Source organism: Sturnus vulgaris, unplaced genomic scaffold, assembly GCF_052056855.1.
Source record: "Sturnus vulgaris isolate bStuVul1 unplaced genomic scaffold, bStuVul1.hap1 Scaffold_141, whole genome shotgun sequence".
NCBI lineage: Eukaryota > Metazoa > Chordata > Aves > Passeriformes > Sturnidae > Sturnus > Sturnus vulgaris.
Genome location: NW_028276063.1, coordinates 743,495 through 758,280, shown reverse-complemented (window position 1 = coordinate 758,280; position 14,786 = coordinate 743,495). Strand labels below are relative to the sequence as shown.

The following is a 14,786-nucleotide window of genomic DNA, read 5'->3' as shown; positions in this document are numbered from 1 at the left end:
CCTGTGTCCTGCACACACAGCGCTGTTCCAGGAGATGGTTTAGTCCGAGTGTCACTTCATTCACGGCACCGACCGGCTGAGGTTCGTGGAGAGGAACATCTCCAACCGGGAGCAGTTCCTGCACTTGGGCAGCGATGTGGGGCTGCACGTGGGGACACCTCCTTTGGGGACAAGGCTGCCAGGCACTGGAACAGCGACCCGCAATGGATGGAGTACAGACGGGCTGCGGTGGACAGGCACTGCCGGCACAACTACGAGTTGTCCAGCCCGTTCCTCGTGGAGCGCAGAGGTGAGCGTGGGGCAGAGCGTGTCCCCTCGGGCTCTGCCCTGGGAATGACCCTGGAACCCCCAAAACCTCCCTGGGAATCACCCGAGACATGTCAGCCCTTCTTGTGCCCATCCCCGGGGCCTCCTGCCCCTCACCCCAAGTGACTACAGTGGCTCTCCCTGTCCATCCCAGTCTCTCCCAGTCCATCCCAGTCTGTCCCGGCGTCCACATGGTCCTTCCGAGTGTCACCAGAGTCCCTCCAAATTCCTCTCAGTCCACAGCCATTCCATTCCCTGTCCACTCCCAGTGTTTCTAATTCCAATCCGGGACCTTCACCGTCTCTCCCAGTGCCTTCCCAGGCACTTCCAGTCTGTTCCAAGTCCTTTTCAGTCCAATTCCAGACCGCTACCCTCTCTCCCATTATTCCAATCCACTCCACTCTCTCCAATTTTATTCCCAGTCTTTCAAAGTACCACACCAGCCCTCCTTCACATATCCCAGTTCCCCCAAGCTGATCCCAGTGTGTCCCCACTCTCTCCCAGTGCCCCCCAGTGTCCCCATCTCGCTGCGGCCCTCGAGCTCCCAGCCCGGCCCCGGCTGCCTGCCCTGCTCCCTCATGGATTTCTACCCTGCCGACATCCAGCTGAGCTGGTTCCAGGGCCAGCAGGAGCTCTCGGGACACGTGGTGGCCACTGACCTGGTCCCCAATGGGGACTGGATTTCTACCAGCTCCTGGTGCTGCTGGAAACCCCTCCTGGCACGGGGTCAGCTCCAGCTCCAGGTGGAGACGTCAGCCTGGAGCACCCCCTGAGCCGGCACTGGGGCACGGCCCGGACCCCACAGTGTGGGGGGAGTGGGAGAGGAACCGGGAGAGCTGGAAGACGGATTAGGGTGTGCTGGGAGTAACTGGGGGAGAGTTTCAGAGAGTCTACTTGAAATTGGGAGTACGGCTCAGGGGTTTAGAAGGTCTGAGAAGGAGTTTGAAGAATGCTGGGGAGGGCGGGATGGGGTTGTAGGGGTCCTGGTGGGCACTGGGAGGGAGTTTGGGGGTACTGGGTGTTACTGGGAGGAATTTGAGGGAGTCTGGAGGGGATGGAAAATGATCAGGAATTGGAAAGCAGTTGGAATGAGGCTGGTTGTGATGGGAAGAGACTGGGATGGTGTAGGTGAATCCTGGTGGGACTGGGAAGGGACTGGGAGACGGTTTGGGGGTTCTTGGGCAGTGGGGGGCAATTGGGAGGGGGCTGTGGGATCCTGAAAGGGACAGGAGGTGCTTTGGTGGGTCCTGGGGTGGCTGGGAAGAGTTTAGGAGGAGGTTTCAGGGGGCCCTGTGTGGGCTGGGGACGATTGGGAAGGTGCTTGCAGGGGCTTGGGGTGTCTGAGAGGTTTTGGGGGTCCTGACCCCTTTGGACACCCAGAGATGCCGCCGGACTCCGCCAGCAGCAAGGTGCCAATGGGGATCGAGGGTTCCATGTTTGGCTTCGGCTTCCTGGCTCTGGGGCTCGGCTCTACCTGCGAAAGAAGGTGAGGGGGGTCCTAGGGAGTCATATGCCCCCTATCCTGGAGCGTGTGTGCTCCCCCTGGGGCCCCCACCCAGGGTCACCCACTCTTCTCTGCCCACAGAGCTCCTGAGCCAGCAGCAGTGGCCTTCCACCAGCTGGGACCCCCAGATCCATCCACCCGCTGATTTTGGAGGCACCGTGTGACCCCCCAGCACAGCTGCTCCCATTGTTCCCAGTAAAGTTTCCCAGTTCGCCCCGGTCCCGTTTATTGTGGGGCGGGACTGGGGAGGAACTGGGGGGACCCCGCGGGGGGATCGTGACTGGGCGGGGAGGGCGGGGCCCAGGTGGGGAACACTGGGTGCTGCGGGTCTGCCCGGCAACCGGTGAGTCATCACAGCTGCTCTCTCTGATTGGCTGAATCTTCTTCATCGCATTCTCTGATTGGCTGAGGAGAGGCCCGGCAGTTGACAGAAGGAACAGGAGAGATCCCGCCCCGAGCACCGGCACGGGAACAACAGACCCAGCCTGGGCACAGCGAGGGAATTTATTACCAACCACATCACAGCAGCACAAGGAGAAGGGAAAGAAATCTCTCCAACCCCTTCCCCCCACCCAACGGGGATAACCAGGACCAAAGATCACCAGGGCTCTGCCCAACGGGGGTCACTGGGGATCATCCAACACCGATCCTCCCACGGGGGATGGAGCTGGAGCAGAGCACGAAGCTCTTCCCACACTCGGGGCACTCACAGGGCTTCCCTTAGTGGTGACTCTGTTGGTGTCGGGTCAAGGCTGAACTGTGTGAGAAGCTCTTCCCACACTCAGGACACTCGTAGGGCCTCTCCCCAGTGTGGATGCGCCGGTGGACAGTGAGGGTGTCGTTGCGGTTGAATCTCTTCCCGCAGTCGGGGCAGCGGAAGGGCCTCTCCTCTGTGTGAATCCGCTCATGGACGAGGACATGGGAGCTGGTCTGAAACCTCTTCCCACACTCAGGACACTTGTAGGGCCTCTCCCCGGTGTGGATGCGCTGGTGGCTTCTCAGGTTGGAGATGTGCCCAAAACTCTTCCCACATTCCAAGCACGTGTAGGGCCGTTCCCCTGTGTGGATCACCTGGTGCTGCACCAGGTGGCAGCTCTGCCTGAAGCTCTTCCCACATTCCCCACACTCGTAGGGCTTCTCCCCAGTGTGGATCCTCTGGTGTACGATCAGCTTGGAGCTGTAGCTGAAACCCTTCCCACATTCCAAGCACTTGTGGGGCTTCTCCCCTCCATGAGGCTTCTCCACCAGCTCTGAGCTCTGCCTGGATCTCCGGCCGCCTTCCCGGCTCAGGGAGGGTCTTTCCTCCTCGCAGATCCCTAGACTGGGTTTGCAGCCCCTCCTCCAGAGGGATCTCTGGGGCTTTTCCTCCTCCATCTGCCTATGCAATGGGAATGAAAAATCCTGGTTTTGGGAAAGAACAAGAGAAGAGAGCACCTTGGACTGGGAGTTTCTCCTTGCCCAAGCGCAACTCACGAACTCACTGTGCATCTTGTGTCTGTAAGAACCTCCAAAACACCATTATTCAAACCAAAAGTCCTCCAAACATCAAGACACAGACCAAAAACTCCACAAAAAGCAAGATTCAGCCAAAACTCACTCCTAAATATAAAGATTCAGCCCTCACAAAAAAACAAAGCACCAACCAATTTAGCCCAATAGAGGTCAGAAACACCAAAATTCAACCCTGTGAAAATCATGGATCCCCTTCCCTTGTCGCCTGCTGCATGTGGGGGGCAACGCTCCTGGGGCTGGGGGAGAGGCTGTAAACACAGGGAGGGGTGGAACCTTAGGGTGTTTGCTGATTCTGCTCCTCCTTCTCCTGTGTCCCTGCTTTTCGTCACACTCCTCTTCCTCCTACTATTCCTCCTTCTCCTGTACAATCCCACCTTCTCCTCCCACGGGCATCATTTGACCATTTTGTTCTTCAACCCTGCTTCTCCTTCCCTTCTCCTGCTGCCCCCAGGCCCAGCACCCACTGCCGGCTCCCTCTTCCCCCCAAACCCACAGCATCCCAGCGCAGGGACAGGGATCAAACTGGGGCAGAATGAAACTTGTTCAGTGGCACAGGAGGATTTAGAATTGAGGACAGGGGAAGGGTTTAACCCAGGCTCCTGACTGAACAGCCTGGACAGGGGGCTGGGAACAAACCCATGACTGCATTCAAGTGACAGGGCTCGAGACCCAGGGTAAGAGATATTGATGAGACTTTCCCTGGCCTGAGGGACAAAATGTGTTTATGGATGGCTCTGCAAGGGCAGGAGAAGGGAAAAGAGCTCCAAGACACGCTCTGATGAAAGAAAGGAAATTAGGCCAAGCTCAGGTTACCGCCTGCAGGGTCAGCTCAACCGGCGGAGCTGGGTGTGCTTGGAAGAGCCTGGCACTGAAATGCCCTGAGCAGAAAGGCTCAAATATCTTCTGGTGACAGCATGGCAGCTAACAGGGTGAAAAAAGCTATTCTGACTTCTTCAGCAATAACCGGATCGCGTATTAAGGTATTTCTAAAACAAATAACTCCAATATAAGGGATTGTGGAAACATCAGACTCTCAGATGGGGAACTCATTTTACAGCAAAGACCCTTCAGGGCGTTATGGCTGCTTTAAAAATACAATGGGACCTCCACAAGCCCTGGAACCCCCAGAGCTCAGGTCAGGTAGAAAGAATGAATGGGGAAATAAAGAAACTCCTTTGGAAGCTGGTGATAGAAACCAAGATGCAATGGCTACGGCTTTTGCCATTGGCTTTGGCAAGAGTAAGAGCCAGACCCAGAGCAGATATTCAATTATTTCCCTTGGAATTGATCTTTGCAATTCCTTACCCTGGTAATTCTCCACCTAGTGCGGGCTGGAGATAAGGGATGTATATTTCATGCAGTCTGTGGCCAGAATCCTGTCTCTTGTGAAATCTCTGCCACAGGAAGCTGGGCTGGCACAGAGCCTGCCTTGGCACTTTGCTGTTCACAGCATCCACCCAGGACATCGGGTCCTGCCTAAGGAGTGCAAAGAAGCTCCACTGGTGGCCAAGTGCCGTGGCCCATTCCAAGTGTCCCTGAGCACAGAAACAGCCGCCAGCACAGCTCAACACGGGGGGACCCCTCACCCTGGGCTCAGGGGCTCTCAAGCCCCGGAGATTTGGAATTCCCGGCTGCAAGAGCAGCATGGGAGGGCACCACTGACCCTGCACTGAAGGCAACGCAGCAGCAGCCAGGGCTCCACATCGGGCCAAGCCCCTGGGCCTGCCCACAGATCCTCTGCTGAAATCCTCTGCCTGGGCACCCTCCTTTGGCATCTCCACACACTGGGGCCAATCCTTGCTGCCACTGCTGGAGCTTCGCTGCTTTCTGTGCCTGCACTGCCACAGCTGCTGGGGAAGACAACGGCACAATTCCACTCTGCCTCTCGGTTACACTCACACACTGGGCTGCCGGGGATTCCATTGCTGCAAAATATACCATGTTTAAAATTTTTAAAAATCTTATTTCTCTACTAATGCTTGATTTACCTTTGCCTTGGGGAAACGAATTTTAAAGGGATTGTTTGAGGGATGCTCCACCACTCAACAGAGATGAGTTTAACATCTCAATAGACTGGGAATAGCCCAAAAGATACTCACAAAGATAACGACCATCAAGAAAAAATCAAGACCCATCAGCAAACATCAAGGAACACCCACCCCAGACACTGCCCCGGCAGAGATGGAGACACATGGTCTGGAAAAGGCTGAGAAGGAAATCCAGGAGTGTGGACCTAATTAACATCACAGGAGGAGAAACCGGGGTACAATAGGAAACCAAATACTAAGAACTACACAACTTGGAAGTAATGAACGTGAAACCAATGGAATTCTATGGGTTCAGACTGTAAAAAGTTAAGGGAAAATCAAGTAAAACTCACATGTCATGGAATGATTTTCTCTGCACACCCGGGCTACGTGTGGATGAAATTATTTCTGTTGCTCATCCTGACAAGGATCAAGTAATGCCTTGACTCTCTAACACAAAAGATATTGTTGGAGAGATTTTTATTGTCCCTGCATTTTCAGTCACAAGATGAGAAAAATTTTTCATAATAATTCTACTTTTATATTGTCAGTTAGGTTTGGGCCAGGGGTGTGACAAACAAATTTTACTCTTAGGAGAAGAAGTAGAAAAAGCTTGATTGCACTGGAATATTTTTGTATATATTTGTGGGTGGCTCTTAATGATGGCAGAATTTCAGAATGGGTTTTTCGATGCTCAGCTTTAGGCTGCATTTTGCAAAACTACAAGAGTATTGATTGTGAGGGATTAAACACAAAAAAAGTTAATACAAAATTGTTAACAAAAAAAAAGAAAAGAAAAAAAAAGTAGATTATAGGAGTGCACGTGTGAATCACCTAATGGCTGCTCTGGAATAGAAGCACTGGATCCAGGCACAGCCAGGACAGGAGCTTTAGAAATGCAAATTAACACTGCTAGGGCAATGTGTGCACAATGAACCAGGATCTTCATGCCTGGGGGAGGAATTTCGGTGATTGCCTCTGTCTCTCACCCCAAGCTCTGCCTGCTTGCACAGATGGAATTTGCACAACTAAAGGCAGAGCCCATAGTGAGGATATCTGACTGCAACAGAAATTGGTTAAGCGGCAAAGGGAATCAGCAAACGGAGAATGTTGGGAAAGCTTTACTAAAAAAAGTGGGGGGGAATCATCCCTCTCCCTGCTCCAACCTGTGCTGTCACTGTCCAGGTTATATAGGGTGCATTGGGGCACTGGGGTGGTTTTGGGGCCACAAGTTCAGGGAAATGAATTGGAAATCCAAGTATGTGGTGATTTAATTCGAGAAAAGTGGTCAATTGATGCAGCCCTGGATGGAGGGAGCACCCAAAAACACAAAAAAGATGAACAGACACCAGAGCCAATCCTACAACACCATGGACCAGCCCCTGGGAACCCTAACGAATTCATATCAGGACACAGAAAATCCATCCATAATTTGATTGGCAGAATTAGGATAAAAAGAATCCTGGAAAAAATAACCAACCACACAGCTCCAGCTCCTGACCTTCCTGACGACCAATCCACTGAAATAAGGAAGGAGACATTTCACATGGGATAGGATCAGATTATCTATTCACAGAAGGAGGAGGAGTTTACGCAAAATTACATGACTCAAACTGCTGTTCGCAAATAGATGATAACTGAAAAGTGGTGAAACAGATAACAAAGGAAATAAGAAAATAGCTCAGGTACCAGTCCAAACAGGGAAAGGATGGGAATGGGACACGTTTCCGTGGTTCCCTGGAATACCATGGCTTAAACGAATGCTGCTCCTCCTCTGACGTGCTGCAGCAACTCTCAGCTTTTTACCATGCACGACACCTTGCTCCAAAGGGGACGCAGGAAAAGAGATTGAGTCAATGGAAATTAAAAGTTTGTAAAGGCAATTCTTGAGAAAATAAGAAAATGAGGGATTTCAAGCAGTAAGATTAATATCGTAGTGGGGGTGCATATTAACGAGGACATGCAGTAGGTGGATCGGGAAGTCTGAACCTTCCAAGTACCTCAGCCAGTGGGGACGGAGATGGGGGCGGGAAAATGAGGATAAAAAGGAGGCGGCGCTTTAGAGACCGCATGGCAAATGCTGCATGGCCTCTCTCTTTGTTCACGAAGAAAGTCACTTCTGAAGGACTCCTCTGTCTCCTTGGGCATACAAACCTCTGGCCACGGGAATTTTCCCGCACAGTCCCGGGCACAGGGCAGACACCTCTGTGCCACCCACAGCAACCGGGACGAGCCAGCGCTGCTCCGGCACCGGCTCCTGCCAAGGCCCGAGCGGGAAGGAGACCGCGGGCAGCCGCTCCCGCAGCGCCCTCAGCCCAGCGCCAACACGGGCCGGCACCAGCACAACCAACCCGCCAGAGCCCCCTGCCGCCCCCTCGGCCCGCAGCGAGCCCCGAGCCCCCGCACAACCGAGCGCGGCTCCCACCTGCGCTGAGTCCGCCTCCGAGCTCCGCCGCCGCCTCCCCGGGCTCCGGCCGCTGCCGCCGCTGCCGGGCCCGCACAGACGCTGCCACAATGGCGCCTTTGCTGCTCTGCCCAATCAGCGCGCGAGAACCAGGAGTGACATTGGCACAATCAGCCAATGGCAGCGAGGGGCGGGCTCTGCACACGGCCCAGCCTCGGCCCGCTCTCTCAGGGCCCCCCGGGCTGTGGGAGGGCAAAGGCGGAGATGAGGAACAGCCCTGGAACGGGCCCGGGCCCGAGCCGCCATTGGCCTGGAAACACAAACAAAGTTCTCCGCAGCTCCCGGCACGCCTTTCCCAGCCCCGCGTGTTCGCTGCCTCCGGCTCAGTGCGCAGCCCTGGAGCCGCACTGCCGCTACCCCTAATTAGGAGCGTCTGTGCTTGGCTTTAATTTCCCCCAAAAAGGGAAAACTGCCCCAAACCCCTGTGGATGAGTGGGAGAGGGGAGAGATTTCTGGCAGAAAACTCCAAAAACTCAGAGCAGGATAATGAGAAGTAAATGAAGACCCTTCAAACTAGCTTTCAACTCGCCTCCCTTCTTCCAGCTTCACCTCCTACCCCGGCAGTGCAGGGTTGGAGAAACGACGCTCACTTTGTAAAATTTTAAAGGTTTATTAAATCTTAGCAAAAAAAATACACCAAAAGACTGAATAAAGAGAAAAATCAGCGCTGGGAGCACAGGACTAAAGCAGCAGAACCGGGTGTGATTTGGGGGCCCAGGAGGGTCCCCGGGCCGTCCCCGGCCCCCTCGATCTTGGCCAACGGGTGCGAGCAGCGCGGCCCCGCTGCTGAGCACTGACCCTGCCCCAGGGGCTGCCGGGACGCCCCCGGAAAAAACCCGCACCTGCACCCCCCCTTCAGTCCCTCCGACCTTCCCATCCCTAAGGGGAAAAGGGGGAAAGGGGAGGACCTGGGGCGGGATCACCCGGAGACCCCCGGGGTGAGGAGCAGGGGGGGCTGGGGTTTGGCTCGCGCTGAGTAGGGGGTCCCGCGCGAGGATTTCGGGGGATTTCGCTCGAGGAATTTTGGGGGTCCTCGTGCGACGGATCCTCGTGTCACCCAGACCAATCTGGGGAGCTCTTTGTGTCACCCAGAGGAATTTAGGGGGGCCCTCGTGTCACTGAGAGGAATTTTGGCGCTCCTGGTGCTACCGAGAGCCCCGCGAGTGTCACCAAGAGCTCTTCAAGTGCCCCCAGCTCTTTGTGCCACAAGGATCCCCTAGAGTGCCACCAGCTCCTCGTATCACTGAGAGCCCCTCGTGCCACCAGGACCTCGTGGCAGAGAATTTGGGCAGAGTCTCTGTGCCACCGGGAGCCCCTGAGTGTCACCAGCCCCGTGCCAGGGTCCCCAGTGTGACCGGGGTCTCTCTCTGTGTCACACACCAGGAACCAACCCCCCCTCCGAGCACCAGCACCCCCGAATTTAACCGTCCTCGTGCACCGGGATCCCCTCAGGACCCTCGAGTTTCCTCTCTCCCCTCCTCGTGCACCGGCATCACCGGACCGCCCCCCCTTTCCCGAGGAATCGCCGGAGACCCCCTCCATCAATCACCGGGCACCGGGACCACCAGAGGACCTCCCCCATCAATCAGCACCGTCACCGTGCACCGGGACTCCCCCCCCATCGAGCAGTGACACCCCCTCATCGTGCACCGGGACCGCCCGAGCCCCCTCAAACATCACCAGCCTCAGGCATCGAGATCACCGGAGACCCCTCCATGAGTCACCGGGACCCCCCCGTCATGCACCAGGACCACCGGAGACCTCCCCAGGAATCACCGGACAGCCCCTCACGAATCACCGGGCACCGGGACGCCCCCTCGGGCGCCGGGACTGGACCACCCGCCTCGTGTACCGACCACCCTCCAGTGCACAGGGCCCGGACCCCCCTTTGTGCCCCCCCTGCCCATCCCGGGGATTCCGCCCCTCCCCTCTCCTTTGACTTCCCCCGGGAACAGGAGTGGGAATGGGGGGGGGCGTGAGCTGGGGGGGCACCGGGGTGTCCCCAGCACCGGGGGGAGTCCCTTGGGGCTCGCTCTTTCCCCCCCCTCCTCCGGTTATCACCAGGGACCCTCCCAATTTACCGGGGCTCCCCCTATTCACTGCGCCCCCGTTCACCGACCCCCCCAAAGCGCTGGGACCCCCCTCACTCACAGCCCCTCCCCCATCCATGGGACCCCCCCACTCACCGCTCCCCCTCCGTCACCAGGACCCCAAAATCCATGGGACTCCCCACACACTCATCAAGACCCCCCCAAATCCATGGGACCCCTCCCTCCCCCCCACTCACCACCCCCTTCTCAGCACTCCCCGGGCCCTCCCCATTGATCGAACGCCCCCATGGCCCCCCCAGCCCCTTGCCCTCGCATTGGGCCCCCCCCCGGGGCCGAGGCAGAGCCCTCCCTGAGGGACACCCCTCATCCCCGGCCTGCAGCCGCCCATGGAGCCGCTGACCACAACTCCCTGCCTGCGTCCATCCGGCCAATTCCTCTGGCCCCGCACAGCCCAGCCTGCAAAGCCAGGCCTGGCACTGTGGGGCTCGGGGGGTCTGTCCTGGGCCACTGGGCCTCACAGGGCTCTGGGCACAGCAGCGGTGTCACACACTGAAATGTTATGGGCAATGGCTTAAACGCTGCCAGGAAGGAGATTTGCACATTATGGCGAAACTGAATAAAGAGGCTGAGACCAGCCCAGCCCAGCCCTCCTTCACCTGACTGCAGCTTTGGCCTGGGACTTGAGCGGCCTAACAGCACCTGAGGTACCATCAAGGTGACACCATTGATCAATTGCCTCTGGTCTAGGGACAAGGACACGAGACTGAGGCAGGAGAATGTATCCAAAGCAAGCCAAAGCCAGCAGCTGTCCTGAAAATCAGCTTGGGCCAGGCTGGGGCTGGGGGAGGCCGTAGCCCACAGGCTCATCTGCTGAGGCCACGTTTGCACACACTGCCCACAGCCAGCCAGGGAGGACGAGAGTTCTGGGGCTGTGGGGGAACCTCTGCTCACAGGCACTCAACACCCATCCTCCCTCACACAAACTGGCTCCGCTGGAAAATGCCCAGCCCGGGAAGGCCACATCCACGGCACATTGCCGTGAGGGGCAGCTGAGGAGGGGCCAGAATCCATCCAAGAGCCCCAAAGCGCTGCCCAGACTCACTGCTGAGGCCTTGCAGCAGAGCACTGCTCCTGATGCAAAGGGATGCAGCAGAGCCAGAGGCTGCTGCCAGAGCCTGTGTCAGACTTGTCCCTGCCAGGGGAGGAACCTGGGCCTTCCCACCTGCCCCCAGTGTGTATGGACCCCCTGAACTCCGTGTTTGTGGGGGACCCTGAGCACGAAGGAAATGGACATGTAGAGCATCCACAGGAAGCCACTGGGATCCACAGACTGGAGAGGTTTTCTACTTAATCTGGCTCTGTCACTCTCTTTCTCTCCCCCCACCTCTATTCCATTTCTATTTTTCTCTCTTTGTCATTGTCTTCGTTTTGAGTTGCCAATTTAAATAAACTTATTTTTCCTGTTGTGAGACAGAACCAGCAGCAAAAGAGCAAGGCAGGCCTAAAACTTGAGAGAGTATAAAAGAAAATTTATTAACTACATAAACAAAGAGAAAGGAAAAAAAATTCAGAATAAGATTTTTTCAGATCACTCCTTTCCGCCCTCTCCCAATCTTCATAACAACAAAACAAACATATAGCAAATACTTTGGTCAGTCCCCAATTTAGTCTTTCTCAGTTCACTTCTGGAGAGAGAAGCCTCTTTTTATTGAAGTTGTAGGGATTTTTCCCACAAGAAGGAAAAAGACAGTTCTCTTGTGGTTTTATCTTTCACGATTTGCATCCGCCCGGGAACCTGCAACCGTGACGCTCCTCCCAACTCTACAGCCATCCCAAAGCTGTAGATGTGGGCCATGTTTGTCTCATGGGGTATTACTTTTAAGAATGAAATGTTCGAACAGCAAAGATTCTCTTTGTCTCCTTTCTTTCTGCTCAGGCTTTATCTTCAGAAAACCGAAGTCCCCTTCTTTTCTCAGGGCAGAAATTCTCAACACAGGTGCTCTTTGGTCAAATCATCTATTAAATGGAACATTTCTATCCCACCATGTCTCTTTCCATGGTTTATAGGAATATTCAGTACATCAGTTCATCCCTACAATTTTACAAAAAGATTTTCAGCCATTTCAGCATCTTCTCATTCTCCTTCCATCTCAAAAACTTAGCTCTTACGTCACTGACTTCAGAAATCTTTTTATTCCCTTTCATATTCAAAGGAAAGGCTGGAGGCTTTGCAAATCTTATCTGAGCACTAAAGAGTTAAAGTTTAACACAACTACTAAAGTTGGGCCAGGCTCAGGCCGTGCTGGGGGGGCAGCTGAGGTGTCACTCAGCCTTTCTGGGGCTGGGCTGCAGCCCCACACTGCCCATGGCCACCCGGGCAGGCCCGGCCCGTCCGGCAGCAGCAAGAGTCGGCCTCCCCCCCACGCCAGAGCCGCAGGCCTGTGGAGGAGGAAGCCGTGAAGGTCTTATCACAAAACATTTTCTCCCCCCGGCCATCAGGTCCCCTCGTTGGCAAACGGGGCCCAAGCGGCCTCCCGAGCCTCCCCCCCCGCATGGGGGAGGGGGAAGCTCAGGTTGATGTTACCTGCTCAGCCACCGGAAAGACAAAGAGACTCAGTTCTGGATTACCTCCTTCAAAATGTGTGTTCCCGGAGCGAACTAACTTTCTCTAATTGGCTGTTGCAGGTATCCCAACCCCCACAGAAAAAATTCCCTTAGGAGGAACCTCTTCTGAGTTTCTTCTTCCTAAGTCAACCTATCACAGTGACACAGAGAACCTTCCAAGCGTTCTTTTCGTGAGCTGCTGCTGTGATGTCACAGGAGCGTTGCCACATCCCAGCGGTGCTCCCGTTGCTGTGGGACACAGAGGCCTCAGTGCCCAGAGGCTCTGGGTGCCTGCTGACTGCCGGAGGATCCTCCTGCCCGAGGCATTCTCGGCAGCCAGCCCAGCCCTGACCCGTGTCCGTGTGTGCCTGCAGGGGTGCAGCCTGCAGACGTGTGCAGCGCAGCCACAATGATCCAGCAAGTGGTTGCTGCAGTTTGCACTCTCTACTCTGTGGCTTATTCGGGGTATTTTTTAACCCACTTGGCAAGTAAGTTGAGGTTTTCTCTCGGTGCAGCATCTGTGGCTTTGGGCTTGCTGTGTGCTTTCTGTTCTTCCTCTGGACCTTTGAGTTGACTTTGTAACCAAATTGCCATGAAGACACCGTTGGTTTGGCAGAGCTCCTGCCAGCAGCTGCAGCTCAAAAAGGGGGTGTCTGCAGCCAGCGAGGCGTTTGCAATGAGGCCTGGGGGGGTTCTGTTCCCTCGAGCAGGGCGTCTGTGGCAGTGGAGCCTGGAACTCCCTTTGTTTGCTGGTCCAGCCAAGAACTGACACAGCCCAGGATTTTGTGCTGTTCTCTTGCTTGCTCTGTGAAGGGACTGTGGCTCCTGGAGGGATGCTGTGAAAGCAAAATGTTCTCTTGGGGTTACCTTGCTCCGTGGCATTTCCCACCACGGGCAATTTTTTTCCTACCAGCATCTGGTTCATGTTCCCTCTCCCATTGCAGGGCACCTCATGCGTGGATCCCAAGCAGCTCCTCCTTCGGTGAGTGGGAAGAAACCTCTGGTGTTCAGAATTGTGCAGCAAATTGTGAGCTCTGTGTGTGGCAGCCGAGTGCCATCCTGGGAGGCCGAAGGAAAGTCCCTGTCAGGGTCTTAGCAGCAGCAGCAGCAGCAAAGGGATCCCTGGCAGTTTTCTCCTTTTCTGCTGAAGAGTTTTAGAAGAGCTGCAGGTCTGGTTTTGCAGGCAGAGGATTTGCCTTAGCCATGGTGAAATACCGAATTCCCAACAATAAGTGGCAATGTCACTTTTAGCCCATTGTTAGTTTGTACAACTCTGAACTCTGTTTCTGCTTCGTGCAGCTGGATGTGTAGCTGAGGATAAATAAGGTGACAACTGAGATCGAACTTCCTGTCCCTCACGCTACTGTCTGTCCTCAGGGCACCAAAGCTGCATCAGCACCTCCTCTGGCTCCCTCTGCTTCCAAAGAGGAAGAAGACAGCAGTGAGATTCCCGCTGTTCTGGGGGACGATGGTGAACACCCCGTGGTTTGGGAATACAACAGCAAGGCTCCCGCAGTGTGGGACAAGGACAGTGGACATCTCCCGGCATGGGAGGAGGATGGTGGATATCCCCTGGCATGGGACGAGGATAGAAAAGCTCCCATGGCGTGGGATGAGGGCGACGGACATCTCCCGGTGTGGGATGAGGACAGAGGACATCCTGTGGCTCGGGAAGAGGAGGGTGAACATATCCCAGCACGGGATGTGGATGGTGAACGTCTCGCGGCTTGGAAAGATGATGGAGAACCTGCCTCTGCTTGGGAAGAGGATGGAGAACCTGCAGCATTTTGGGAAGAGGACGAGGAACCTCCTTCTGCTTGGGAAGAGCACACTGAACCTCCCTCCGCTGTGGGATCCTGGGCTGAACATTCTGACAGCAGCACAGCCCTGCAGCCAGAGGGGACAGGGGAGCGGTGCCTGATGCAGCTGAGTACGTCTGTTCTGTTCCTGTGTGCCAGAGCAGGGTGCTGTGTGTGTGTCTCAGCATGATCTGCACCCAGTGCTGCTCTGCAGCTGAATGTCACCGAGTCATTCATTGTCCTTCCCCAGCTGACACCAAGGGGCTCATGGCCCCAGGGAGTGGGGCTGCATTCTGGCTCTGCTGCAAGGCGGGGTCTCCATCTGGGAGGGAGCATCTTCCACGTGGTTTCTTTCAGGGAACATCGTGAGCGTGGGGGAGCCTGCTGAGAAATACCTGGGACTGGAGCAGATTGGCCAAGGGTAAGTGCATGGCAGTTCCTTCTGCACAAGCAGGGCCCAGGTATTTTGCTGGAGTCAGGAGAGCTCCAAACACCCTCCGACACTGGGGTATGATCCTG

General features: G+C 55.5%; 1 protein-coding gene across 1 annotated transcript in view; it reads left to right on the top strand.

Moving 5' to 3' along the window:
* The first annotated feature begins 1,688 nt into the window (after positions 1-1,688).
* LOC148219395 (uncharacterized) overlaps positions 1,689-14,786 on the top strand; it is a 41,171-nt gene continuing 28,073 nt past the window's right edge. The window contains exon 1 of the mRNA XM_088157666.1: positions 1,689-1,792. Coding sequence (XP_088013792.1) covers positions 1,689-1,792 — 104 coding nt within the window. The remainder of the gene's footprint in view (positions 1,793-14,786) is intronic.